The sequence below is a fragment of the Theropithecus gelada genome, chromosome 16 (genome assembly GCF_003255815.1).
Source record: "Theropithecus gelada isolate Dixy chromosome 16, Tgel_1.0, whole genome shotgun sequence".
Lineage (NCBI taxonomy): Eukaryota > Metazoa > Chordata > Mammalia > Primates > Cercopithecidae > Theropithecus > Theropithecus gelada.
The window spans coordinates 75,160,741-75,173,940 of NC_037684.1; the positions used below are offsets into that span (position 1 = coordinate 75,160,741).

Consider the following 13,200-nt stretch of genomic DNA (forward strand, 5'->3'; position numbering starts at 1 on the left):
ATCCTGTTTTCCATAGCAGCTGTACCATTTTACATTCCCATCAAAAGTGTAAAAGGGTTCCAATTTGTCTATATCCTTGCCAACACTTGTTTATTTTCTACTTTTTTGATAGGAGCCATCCTGATGGGTGTGAGGTGATGTTTCATTGTGGTTTTGACTTGCACTTCCCTAACGCTTAGTGATGTCGAACCTCTTTTCATATACCTGTTAGCCATTGGTATATCTTCTTTGGAGAAATATCATTCAAGTCCTTTCCCATTTTTTAATCGCATAGTTTGGGTTTTTTTGTTGTTAAGTTATAGGAGTTACTTACATCTTCTGGATATTAACCCCTTATCATATATATAATTTTGCAAATATTTTCTTCCTCTGCAGGTTGCCTTTTCACTCTGTTGTGTCCTTTGATGCCTAGAAGTTTTTATTTTGATGTAGTTCAAAATGTTTCTTTTGTTGCCTCTGCTTTTGGTGTCATATCTGTGAGATGATTGCCGAATCTAGTGTCACGAAGCTTTTTCACTATGTTTTCTTTTAGGCGTTTTTTAGTTTGAGCTCTTACATTTATGTCTTTGATCCATTTGGAGTAAATTTTTGTATATGTTATAAGATAAAGGGTCCAAGTTCATTCTTTTGCATGTGGCAATCCAATTTTCACAGCACCATTTGTTGAAAATACTGTCCTTTCCTCACTGAATGGTCAGAAAGTCATTTTGTGGATGAGATAAAATAATGTACATGAAGCACCCAACACCATGCCTACAGTGGCTTAATAACTGATGGTCCTTTCTTTCTCCCCCTTATCTGAAATGTAGTTTTTAACTACAGCAATTGATTTTTTTTTTTTTTTTTTTTTTTTTGAGACGGAGTCTCACGCTGTCGCCCAGGTTGGAGTGCAGTGGCGCGATCTCGGCTCACTGCAAGCTCCGCCTCCTGGGTTCACGCCATTCTCCTGCCTCAGCCTCCTGAGTAGCTGGGACTACAGGCGCCCACTACCGCGCCTGGCTAATTTTTTGTATTTTTAGTAGAGACGGGGTTTCACTGTGGTCTCGATCTCCTGACCTTGTGATCCGCCCGCCTCGGCCTCCCAAAGTGCTGGGATTACAGGCGTGAGCCACCGCGCCCGGCCAACAATTGATTTTTAATAATCCCAATAGCAAATACCTGTATAGCACTGTGTGCCAGGCTCTGTTCTAAGTGTTTCATGTATATCAACCCATTTAATTTTCATAACATATATCAGGTAAGTACTGTTGTTTTCACTAGCTTTGGCACCTAGAAGTTAAGTAACTTACCCAAGACCACACAACTAGTAAGCAGTAGAGCCTGTATTTGAACCTAGTTTGGTAGGTAGTTTGGCTCCAGACTCTGTGGGTTCATAAACCTAATATCCTCATGTTTGGGGTGATTTTTGATGGCTTAGGCCTGTCATAAGCTTTTCAGTCTAGAGTTTGGTGAATGAAGAACCTAGTTATAAACTCCAGCCTTCAGGCCAGGACCTTTCCCGGGTGTTCTCTTGTGATAATAGCACCCCTAGAATGGCTCTGTCGGCTCAGCCCATCTGCTTGGGATGAGAATGTGGTGGTTCTGGTCTCTTCCCATTTCCTGCCAAGGCCCACTTATTCCAGGAGAAATGTAAACCCATTTTCTCTCTGATTTCACAGAAAAGGCAACAGATGGCTCCCTGCAAAGTGAGGATTGGACATTGAATATGGAGATCTGTGACATCATCAATGAGACGGAGGAAGGGTACGTGTGCCCCCCTCTCCTGGGAAGCCTCTCTCAGCTTTTAGGGGCCACTCAAAGCTTGTCAGGGCCTGAGGGTGGCAGATTTTATTTTTTGTTTTGTGTTCTAGTCTGTTTGGTTTGGCATTGAATAAGCTGACACTCTGAATTATCTGTCCTTTTTGTCTTCATCCCTCCCCCACTTGCCCAGTGGCAGTGCTGGAGGTAGAACAGAGACACCTCTTTTAATCACCTGCTTTTAATCACAAGTAGAAATGAAGCTGCTTGATTACTTGGTTCCCAGTGGCCATTAGTCTCTGCAGCCCAAGTGTCACCTCTTCCCTCCCCTCCTTCCTGGCCTCTGCCTCTCCTTCACAGCCTATCTCTGGTTTGCCGGGAGTCAGAGAGCACCACAGTGTCCATGGAGGGAGGTCCAGGGCATGGAGCAGACACAGCCGGGAGTGGGAAAGCGGCATGAGTGGACTTAGGCCACGTTGCCCCTCCTGCATTCCTGCACTGCTGGATCCGTTCCTGTTGTTATTTCCTGTATCCTCTTCTTTTGTTTTATAGCTGCACTCAATTTGTACTTCCTCCAAATTGGTCTGTATTTAGCCCTCTGTCCATACCACTAACGCTTACTTTACTGTAGCCATGCCCTCTTAAACCATTTTCAGAGTGGCAAGGAGAGCAGTTGGGACTCAGGCATCCCTGGGCTGGCATTGCAGCACTGTCACTCTAGCCTTGCCATGTGTGAACTGGGGACCAGCCTCTCAAGCTTGGTCCTGTTTTCATGCAGCAAATATTTCTCAAATGACTACCTTGTGCCAGGCCTATTGTAAATACTGAGAACACAGCAGTGAACAAGATAGATTCCTTCCCCTTGGGGAGCTACCATTCTAGAGTAGTAGGGAGGCAGGCCATAAACAAGATAATTAAACATATAACCTGGTCAGATGAGGACAAGACTGTGGAAGGGAGATGGGGAGAGAGGAGGCTAGGAATTAGCAATTTTAAATAGAGTGATCAAGAAAAGTCTTGACTGGGTTGGGTGGCTCACATCTGTAATCCTAGCACTTTGGGAGGCCAAGGTGGGCTAGTCGCTTGAGCCTAGGAATTCGAGACCAGCCTGGGGAACACGGTTGAATCTTGTATTTACAAAAAATATAAAAGTTAGCCAGGCCTGGTGGTGCATACCTGTAGTCCCAGCTACTTGGGAGGCTGAGGTGGGAGGATCACTTGAGCCCAGGAGGTCGAGGCTGCAGTGAGCCATGAGCATGCCACTGCACTCCAGTTTTGGTGACAGAGAAAAACCCTGTCTCAAAAAGAAAAGACAAAACAACAGAAAAGTCTCATTTAGAAGGTGATATTGAACAAAGACTTAAAGGAAATGAGGGTGTAGGGGGTGAGGATTATACAAGGGAAGAACTGTCAAGGCTCATGGAACAGCAAACCCAGAAGTCCTGGGACAGGGGGTGTCTGATGTGTTTGAGAAATAGCAAGGTGGCTAATGGGCCCAGAGTGGAGTGGTCAAAGAAGAGGGTACCTGGAGAAGAAGTTAGTGACATATTGGGGATCCAGATAATGCAGGGCCATGTAGAACCACAGCGACTCTGGCTTCAACCTTTTTGGAGATTCAAGCAGAGGAGTGGTATGGTCCCACTCTTGTTGGAAAGAGGTCAATCTATTTGTTCAGAGTGGTCTGGCTGGGGGCAGACCAAGGACAGATGCAGAAAACCCAGAGACGGCCTGGCATAGTGGCATGCACCTGTAATCCCAGCACTGTACGAGGCTGAGGCAGGAAGATTGCTTACACCTAGGAGTTCAAGGCTGTGATGAACTAGGATGGTGTCACTGCATTCTAGTCTGGGGGACAGAGTAAGACTCTGTCTCTAAAAAGAAAAAGAAAAGAAGAAAGAAAACTCAGTGAGGAGGTTATCACAGTAATACTGGTGTGAGATGATGGTTAGAAGTAATGGGATTCTGAATGTGTTAGAAGGTAGAACCAATGAAATTGGCAGACATGGGAAAGGAATGAAGAGTCAAGGGAAATTGCAAGGTTCAGGGCCTGAACAGCCATGGGATGGAGCTGCTGTTTCCTGAGGTGGAACAGGCTGGGGAGCAGAGATCAGGAGTAGATCTGTGCTGCCAGCCAAGCTCCTGGAAGATGTGACAGGGAACTGCACAGGGAACTTGAGTTGGGGGCAGTGGCCTGCACTGGATGAAAACGTGGGAGTCTTTGGTGAAAGGTGGCATATTTTCACCAGCTAAATATAGGTGATCAACTTGGTACCTGGCACACAGATGTGACTCACAAATAGTTGTTAGGGACTACACATCTCTAATCCCATCATCACTGGGCTCAGAGTGGCTACCTTCCTCACGTCCTCCTCACACACCACTCATTCACTTGTTTGTCCAGTCATCCGGCCATGTTTACTGACCCCCAGCGGTGGAGGTATAGCAGCTGCAGGATGCCAAGGTGAATGTTCCAGCCTGCCCTTGAAGGCTCACCTGGAGGGACTGGGAAGGGCTGTGGTCAAGGCCTGTCCCTGATACCATGGTCCCAGAGGGAAAGGTGGGTACAAATGCCTCGTGGAGGGACTGTCTTCCAGGATGGCAGGAGAAATGTGTCCTGTAGCCAAGGGTGACGTCAAAAGGACCAGTGTGTCAAGGGATGCAAGTGGTCTAGGGTAGACAGGGTGATGTTGGGGGAGTAGGAGGGTCTGGAATCCAGCTGGAAAGGTAGTCAGGGTCAGGTGCCGCATTCTGTGGTGTCTGCGCTTTACCCTAGAGGTGGACCTCTGCTTCGGCCCCTTCCCTCCTGTCCTTTCCTGCTGCTGAACCAGCAAGTTGATCCCTTGCTAACAAGCCTTCAGGGCCTTCACAGACACTTAGGGTAAAAACCCTAACCAATACCCTCCTGAGGAGCCCCAGACCCCTCGGCAGCTCCGCTTTGAGCTCTTCAACCCTGCTGATCTTTCAGCTCCTTGAATTTTCCACATTCCTGGGCGCAGCTTGAAATTCTCTACAGATTTGAGCAATATACAAATACGTTGGCAACTCTTATCTTCCAGTGAATTGCTCAAATATCTCTATGGCTTGAGGGCAGGAAGCCCAGGAACCCCAGGAGCTTCCTCATTCTGAAGGGGCCATGCCTTCTTTTTCAAATCCTCAGTTCCCAGAAGGTTGGTCACACACATCTTCCTCTTCAAGTGGCTAAATCTCCTGTTGCTACCTTTTTGACTGAGAGCACCTCAGTGATTCCTGAGAATGTTTTCTCCTTGCTTCTGCTGTGAGGTGTTCCAAAATCTCTTCCTAGCCAGGTGCAGTGGCTCATGCCTGTAGTCCCAGCTATTCAGGAGGTTGAGGCGGGAGGATTGCTTGAGCCCAGATGTTTGAGACCAGCCTAGGAAATGTGGTGAGACCCCATCTTAAAAAAAAAAAATCTCTTCCTAAGTGGAAGAAACTCCCACAAGTTGGACTGACAGTAGGGCGCCCCACCCACCCCTTTGCGCCCTCCCTGAAGGGCCTCTGACCTGCCGTCCCTTCTGTTCTCGTCATCTCTCTCACTAAGTAGAGCCCGTCATTCACTGGATCTCTCAGTTTGAATCTCATTTCCCTAACCCCCTTCCCTCCTGATTTGGACAAGTCCTCTGTTATATGATTTCATAACCTGTGTTGTACTGATGCTCATCACAGTTTAAACTTATAGATCTGTGGGATGGTTGTTAGTGTCTGTCTTGCCCTGCAACCCCCACAAGGCTGTGAGCTCCATGAAGACAGGATTTCCATCTGTTTTACTCACCATTTTGTCCCTAGCACCTAGCACAATGCATTTGATTAGCTGTTAATAAATATTTGTTAAATAAGTGAATAAATGAATGAAGTCTCTAAGGCACTCACAGTCTGATGAGGAATGCAGGCATATAAACATAAGCATAACACGGCATAACAAGTGCTGGGTGGGGGGCAGGGAGAGAGAGAAAAGCTATGTATAGCTACGGACACTAGTGCAGTGGCAATGGTCAGCCTTGGGACTTTTGGCAGCAAAGCCTTCTTGGAGGAAGTGACACCAGACTGGAGTCTTACAGAGTGCCAGGGTATCAGCCAGATGAGGCAGGTGGATAAAGGGGAGGAAGGTGGACACCCCAGCCTGGAGCAGTCCTAGGTCACCACTCGCTTATTGTGCGATCCTGTGTGAGTTACTTCATCTCCCTGTGTCTGTGTCCCATTTTCTCATTTATAAAATGGGGTTGCCAATAATACCTATCTCATAGGGTTGTTATGAGAATTAAAGGACTAAATATACATGAAGTATCTGGCTACATAACTGTATCTTCATATCCATACTATATATATGGATTTACTATTTCCCTTTAAAGATTTCCATTGCCCTTGACTTTTGTCATCACTTTCATTTGGGTGTCAGTTATCTGCCCAGTCTTGGTGATGATCTCTGTGGATTCACTGTCCTTACCCTCTCTGCCATCTCTGAGCACTTGCCATGTGCCAGGCCCTGTGTCCAGCCCTGCAGTGCCTCATCACAAGCAGCGACCCCTACCCCCAGCAGTTCTATATGGTAGTGACAGCCTGTTTCAGTGTTAAGGAAACTGAGGCTGAGTAGTTTGGTCACTTGCCAAAGGCCTTGCAGCACAACTTGGAAGGGCACATGCAGGATGCAAGCACAGGGTCACCTGGCTACAGCCACTGAAGTGCTGCCTGTACTTCTTGTATTTATACAATGCTTTACCAATGGGAGGCTGTGGTCCTGGTGGGTGCAGATTGGTAAACTGCCCCAAAGGCCTCTCCCTGGGCTTTCCCTAATGTCCAGAGCTGAAGTCACTATCGGCCTAAGGAATGCTGATGCCTAAGGCCTTGTATGACAGTCCTTCAGGCATTAACCAGGAGTGGCTGACTGAATAACATACCTAGGACTCTTTTTATTTATTTATTTTTGAGATGGAGTTTTGCTCTTGTTGCCCAGGCTGGAGTGCAATGGTGCGATCTCAGCTCACCACAGCCACTGCCTCCCAGACTTAAGCAATTCTCCTGCCTCAGCCTCCTGAGTAGCTGGGATTACAGGTATGCACCACCACGCCCGGCTAATTTTGTATTTTTAGTAGAGACAGGGTTTCACCATGTTGGCCAGGCTGGTCTTGAACTCCTGACCTCAGGTAATCCGCCTGCCTTGGCCTCCCAAAGTGCTGGGATTACAGGCGTGAGCCGCAGCACCCAGCTGGGACTGTTTTAGACTCTGTTTTCCAGGCCTCACCCCAGATCTACCCAATGAAGGCACAGCTTGTGGATCTGGGAATTGCACTCCAGGTGACTCGGATGTGCAGCTCTCATGAGGACCCCCTGACCTGGGTCGTTTTCATGGCCATCTCTGGACCCTCCTCAGCTCATAGAATCTTTGTCTGTGTTCTACCTTCTAAGCTGGAGAGGGCACAGAGGAGAAACTGAAGACATACAATAGAGCAAGATAATAATGGGGAGGGGGTGTTTTGGGTGATGGCAGAGGGGTAGCCGTGTCCTCCTTGGGGGTGATGAGGAGAAAGCTTTTCCAGAGAGTAGTACTGAAGCTGAAGGACAATATAAAGGCTGTGGCTGGAGGGATGACAGGAGGCTTGTTTGGGTATCAGGGAAGAGTTCTTGTAAGTCCAGGGTCCAGGGAGACTTTGAGGAGCCTGATCATGGCCCAGAGGCCAGATCACAAGGCTGTGAGCACTGCATGAGGAGCCTGACCTTTCCCTGGAAAGCTGCTAGGGCTTGGTGCCTCCTCAACACAGGCCACTGATTCTTCCTGATCCTTTCTTTCTGCTCCCTCTTGGCTCTTGACACACGCTTCTGTCTCTTCTCCTGGTTTCCAACTCCACACTATCTAATCTGCTGCAGCTTCTTGAAACTTTGTGATTCCTTTGACATGACTTTGATCCTCCTCTCTGAAGCTTCTCCCCCGGGGAGAGAGATAAATACTTGCTTTTGTGCTCACCCATTACTCTCAGCCAGTACTTCCCAGAACCTGTGGATGAATTTTCATTTTAAACCTCATCCAGGAACCTGCTGACTGTCTGATTTCCCACCCTGGCCCCCACACCAGGAGAGCCCTGAGTGTGCTGGTCCTCAGCCAGCCAGAAGTGATTGCAGCCCTGAGGCACTCTTCCTATGTTCCTGTTCCATGGAAGTTCAAGAGGACAGAAGAGAGATAGGACTGAGGGTTGTGGCAGCTGTGGGTCAGGGACAGCGGTGGTTTGGCAGAGCCTTGGAGAGAGGATATCAGTCCATGCTCTTGGCCAGTAGCCACGGAATTTCAGCTCTCAGGCCACAAACAGCCCTCAAAGCAGAGAGCCGGTTAAGTCCCGTATTTGTAGAAATCAGCATCCCCTTTTGGAAATGGCAACCATACTACAGACATAGTTGGCCTTGGGCCCAGTCCCCGTGGAGCCTTGTGTCTGTCTCATCAGCCCTTTGACCCAGGGGCCACGAATTCCTGCAGGGCAGCCATATGTCAAGCTGGGAATGGGAAACAGGTGATTCAGGGTGTTTTAAAATTTTCTTTCAGAAGCCTTGCTCCTTTCACTTTCTTTCTTTTTTTTTTTTTTTCTTTTTGAGATGGAGTCTCACTCTGTCACCCAGGCTGGAGTGCAGTGGCATGATCTTGGCTCACTGCTACCTCCACCTCTCAGGTTCAAGTGATTCTCTTGCCTCAGCCTCCAAAATAGCTGGGACTACAGGCACACACCACCATGCCCAGCTAATTTTTTTGTATTTTTAGTAGAGACAGGGTTTCACCATGTTGGCCAGGCTGGTCTTGAACTACTGACCTCAAGTGATCTACCCACCTCGGCCTCCCAAAGTGCTGGGATTACAGGAATGAGCCACAGCGCTGGGCACACTTTCTCTTTTTTATTTTTCTGGAGATGGAGTTTTGCTCTTATCACCAGGCTGGTGTACAATGGCGTGATCTCAGCTCACTGCAGCCTCCGTCTCCCAGGTTCAAGTGATTCTCCTGCCTCAGCCTCCCAAGTAGCTGGGATTACAGGCAGCTGCCACCACACCCAGCTAATTTTTGTATTTTTTAGTAGAGGCAGAGTTGCCAGGCTGGTCTCAAACTCCTGTCCTCAGGCGATCCACCCGCGTTGGCCTCCCAAAATGCTGGGATTATAGGCATGAGCCACTGCGCCTGGCCCAGTTTCTCTTAAATTAAGCTGATTAGCAGAACGTCAACCCTTTCCCCTCCTCGACTTCCTCATACACATTTGAAGGGGCCTTTTCATTTGGTAAATAGAGTATAAATGTTTTAAAACTGTAGGAATAGGAGATCCCTGACTTACAAACATTCAAGCTGGGAAAGACCAGTATATTGACACATAGATTAGTGGAAGGCTGGAACCCACGTGTGATAGCAAAGGGCTGGCCCACAGCCAGACTAGGGGCTCCTCAGAGCATAGGGTAATGGGTCTGCACAGGGGCTTTGTGCCAGGGGCAGCTCCTAGGCCCACAGCTTTGTTGAATCCTGAGTTAGAATAAATTAAATTACATGTTAGACAGAAGACCTACACATAATACGTGTACTTAGAGGGCTGGCTGGGAATCCTAACTCTAAGGTATAACAATAATTAAGGAAGAACTCACTCCAACTTCCAAAAAACTACACTCCAACTTTTGGACATGGCCCATTTGTGAACTGAGTACTGTCTATAATTCTACAAGATTTTCTCTGGGAATCCACCTCAGATCTGTCACCTAAAAACACAAAACTTGTTGGTGTTTTTTTTGTTTTGTTTTGTTTTTTTTGAGACGGGGTCTTGCTTTGTCACCCAGGCTAGAGTGCAGTGGCCGGATCTCAGCTCACTGCAAGCTCCGCCTCCCAGGTTCACGCCATTCTCCTGCCTCAGCCTCCCACGTAGCTGGGACTACAGGCACCTGCCACCTCGCCCGGCTAGTTTTTTGTATGTTTTAGTAGAGACGGCGTTTCACCGTGTTAGCCAGGATGGTGTCGATCTCCTGACCTCGTGATCCGCCTGTCTCGGCCTCCCAAAGTGCTGGGATTACAGGCTTGAGCCACCGCGCTGGGCCAAACTTGTTGGGTTTTAAGGAGACTCGCTTAAACTTTCTCTGGGAAAAGGAGTTCCATGGAATTCAGGAAGAGCCGGGCATCCAGGGCTCATAAGTACCTGGCACTCTCTCTATCTCTCTTATGGTTTCTCTGGAAAAACTCTCTTCTATGTACCCACACACCAGTGGGTTACTTATGGTTTTGAATAGTAATACTTGCATGTGACACAGAATTCAAAAGGTCTGCAAAAAGGCAGTCCAGGGAAAAACCTCCCTCTCCCTTTTGTACCTTTCCTTAGGGGCAGCCACAGTTACCAGGTTGTTATAGCTCCTTCTAGAGAGTCTCTTCCTTACGCTGACATGTGTGCTATGTACGTTTGCTTTCCTTCTATAACTCAACTAATAGCAAGCTTTGTACACTGTTATGCAAAGAACTTTATGCACATGCCTTTGAGTTTGGTCCATATTGGTACATGAGTTTCTTTATTCTTTTTTTGCAGCTGCATAGTATTCCATTGTGTCAATGGTTTAATTTAACCTGTTGTGTATTGACGGACATTCAGTTTGTTCCCAGTATTTTACATTTACAAACATGCTGCAGCCAGCGAATAGTCTTGCATATATGCTAGTTCACATATCTGTAGGATCGTGTCCTCAAGTGAGATTGTAAGTATCTTTATATGTCTGTTCTTTTTTCCAGGCCAAAGGATGCCATTCGAGCCCTGAAGAAGCGGCTCAATGGGAATCGGAACTACAGAGAGGTGATGCTGGCATTAACAGTGAGTGCTATTCTCCTTGGGGAGGGAAGTCATCTGGGGAACTCCTTGCTTCTGGCCTTGCCCCCCTCACAGGGCCTTCCCTCTGCCCACTCAGCACAACCTCTGAATGGCTTGGTGCCTGGACCACCGGAGTCCAGCAAAGCCTTCTGGTATTGCCTTTGGGTTTTCCTGTCCTCTGAAACAGGGAGTAGTGAGCTTCAGTTTGGTAAATGTATACCAGCAGAAGATAAGGTATGTGCAGTGCTGTCAGGTACAGAAGGCCAGAGCAGAGGAGCTAAAGGTTTTGGGTGAGTCCCTTTTCTGCCACCAGCCTGCTCTGAGACGGAGACCAACTCCTTCTCTAGATATCAGTTTCCTCTTTATAAAAATGTTGGCCAGGCGCGGTGGCTCATGCCTGTAATCCCAGCACTTTGGGAGGCCGAAGCAGGACGATCACAAGGTCAGGAGTTCAAGACCAGCCTGGCCAACATAGTGAAACTCCGTCTCTACTAAAACTACAAAAATTAGCCAGGCATGGTGGTGCATGCCTGTAGTCCCACCTAATCGGGAGTCTGAGACAGGAGAATCGCTTGAACTCAGGAGGTGGAGGTTGCAGTGAGCTGAGATTGCACCACGGCACTCCAGCTTGGGCAACAGAGTGAGCCTATGTCTTTAAAAAAAAAAAGTTCCACCTATTGAGTACCTGCCCCTGCCCCTGCCTGGGTCTGTGCTGAGCTTTTTGGACATTAATGAAGATGTTTACAACCACCATTCAAAAGAGATTTCACTATCCCCCTCATACAGATGAGGAAACTGAGGTTCAGAGAGGTCTGGAGGTTTACTCAGCCTTCACAGCTAGTGAGGTACCGAGCTATGGATTGCCATCATAAAGTGGTCTTTCGCATGGGGTAAAAACTGAAAATAGCTACAAAGACTCTTGAAAAAGTCAGCCAAGTGATTTTTTTCAGGAAGGAACAGACCAGATTTTTGCCCTTACCAAAGCTGTCAGAGAATTTAAAGACGACTTCAGGTGTTATTTCTGTCTTGAGAACTAACAGTTTTTCAGATGTGGCAAAATCTGGGCCACAGTGAGTTCTTAAAATAGAAACTGTAACAGGTCACCAGGTCGACTTCTCTGGGGCTTTGAAATAGTAGGTTATTTTTCCAAAACAACTATGTTTCCTTTTAAAGCAGAGAACCTGTTTGGATTTTTTGCCCAAGCGAAACCCCAAAACTTATTAAGAGAGTATTGCCAGGGAATTGGGATTTGAATAATAAAGGAGAAAAGACTGGTTGAGAAATAGGGAATTAAAGCTTTTATTTATTTTTTTTCTCAGAATTTGAGCCGCAGCATTCACTAAACCAGGAGTGATGCCCAAAACGAATGGCTTTCAATAACTCATATCACCAGGGAATGAGCTCTGATATGTCAGGGCATTTTACTGCTATCTAAAACTTCTCCATTTACACACCCAACTTCATGGTAATCATGTTGGATGAAAATTTTTCTAAAGTGAACTCTGCGTTTACTTGCCTTCCTCTAGCAGGGCATGATGGACACTCTTTGACACTCTGACCTTTCCTGTGGGTTAGGTCTTCACTATAAACCCAGCCATGCCTTTGGGAGGCCTATGAAATGTGCAGGGCTGCCGTCCGAGGCCCCATCCTAGTGCACTTTGCATGGTCTCGCGTCTGCTGATAGGGCTTCACTTACTCTGTTAGTGTCTTTCAGTCCTCCTGTTTCTTGTGGCCCTTTCCTGACTTCATATCTGTACCCACCAAGATTGTTAATATTTACCCAAAATAAGTTAGTAAGAAGCCCTGAGGGGCTCTCTGCTTGTGTCTTCGTTTGTGGACTTAAACATCATTTCTGGTTGCTTAGAGGCCCCTTTTGCTTTCTCCATGGCTTTTGGCTTCATTCTGGAAAATTACCACTGTATGTTTCATGCCTTTCAACCCATAGGGACAAATCTGCCAGGGTCCTATTTGACAGGGTGGCCTAAAGTGGCTCTTGCCAGCCCAGGGAGGACCTCCTATATCTCCTGCTCAGATAGGCTTTGGGGCTGCTCTGTGACACGTGCATCTCTGTCCAGGGCACTTCCAAGGCCAGGCTGGAACACACTGACCTTGAGGACTGCTGTGCAGGAGAAACTAAGCATGTATTTCCCTAAAGGCAGGCAGTGGTTCCTGCCCGCTGCTGCTCTGAGAGTGGAGTGGAGCCCCAGGCTGCCCCACTCCTCAGACCTATGCCTCTTTTTCCAATTCTCTTTCCTACTCATAACTGCAGCCTCGCCTTTCCCACCTGCTTCTCACAAAATAAAGCATACTTCTTGCCATCTGCCTTGACCCCAATACCCCACTGCCTGAGTTGGGAGGAAGGTTTTAGAGAATCCTAGAGAGAAGGGTGCCTTCTTGAGGGCAGAATGAACCCCTGTGGTTCATCTCAGTGCCCCCATGGATCACTGCGAGAGAGTGAATGCCAGTTACCTCATGGTTACCAGAATCAGGCACAAGCAGAGACTCAGAAAGGAAAATGCCTCTTTGGCTCAGTAAAACCTATGGTTGCTCAGAGGCCCTGAGGGTGCCAACCTCCAGAGTCTTCCTTGGCAAGCCCACAGGAACCCGGGGCCTCCTAAGGTGTAGCCAGCAGCGAGGCAAGGAACGA

The 13,200-nt window shown here is 47.6% G+C and overlaps 1 protein-coding gene across 9 annotated transcripts in view; it reads left to right on the forward strand.

Annotated features, from left to right (window-relative positions):
* The window catches only part of TOM1L2 (target of myb1 like 2 membrane trafficking protein), a 132,144-nt gene that overhangs the window by 65,611 nt on the left and 53,333 nt on the right, over positions 1-13,200 (forward strand). For all 9 annotated transcript variants that reach the window (XM_025361685.1, XM_025361686.1, XM_025361687.1 and 6 more), the window contains exons 2-3: positions 1,659-1,743; positions 10,478-10,556. In XM_025361685.1, coding sequence (XP_025217470.1) covers positions 1,659-1,743; positions 10,478-10,556 — 164 coding nt within the window. The remainder of the gene's footprint in view (positions 1-1,658; positions 1,744-10,477; positions 10,557-13,200) is intronic.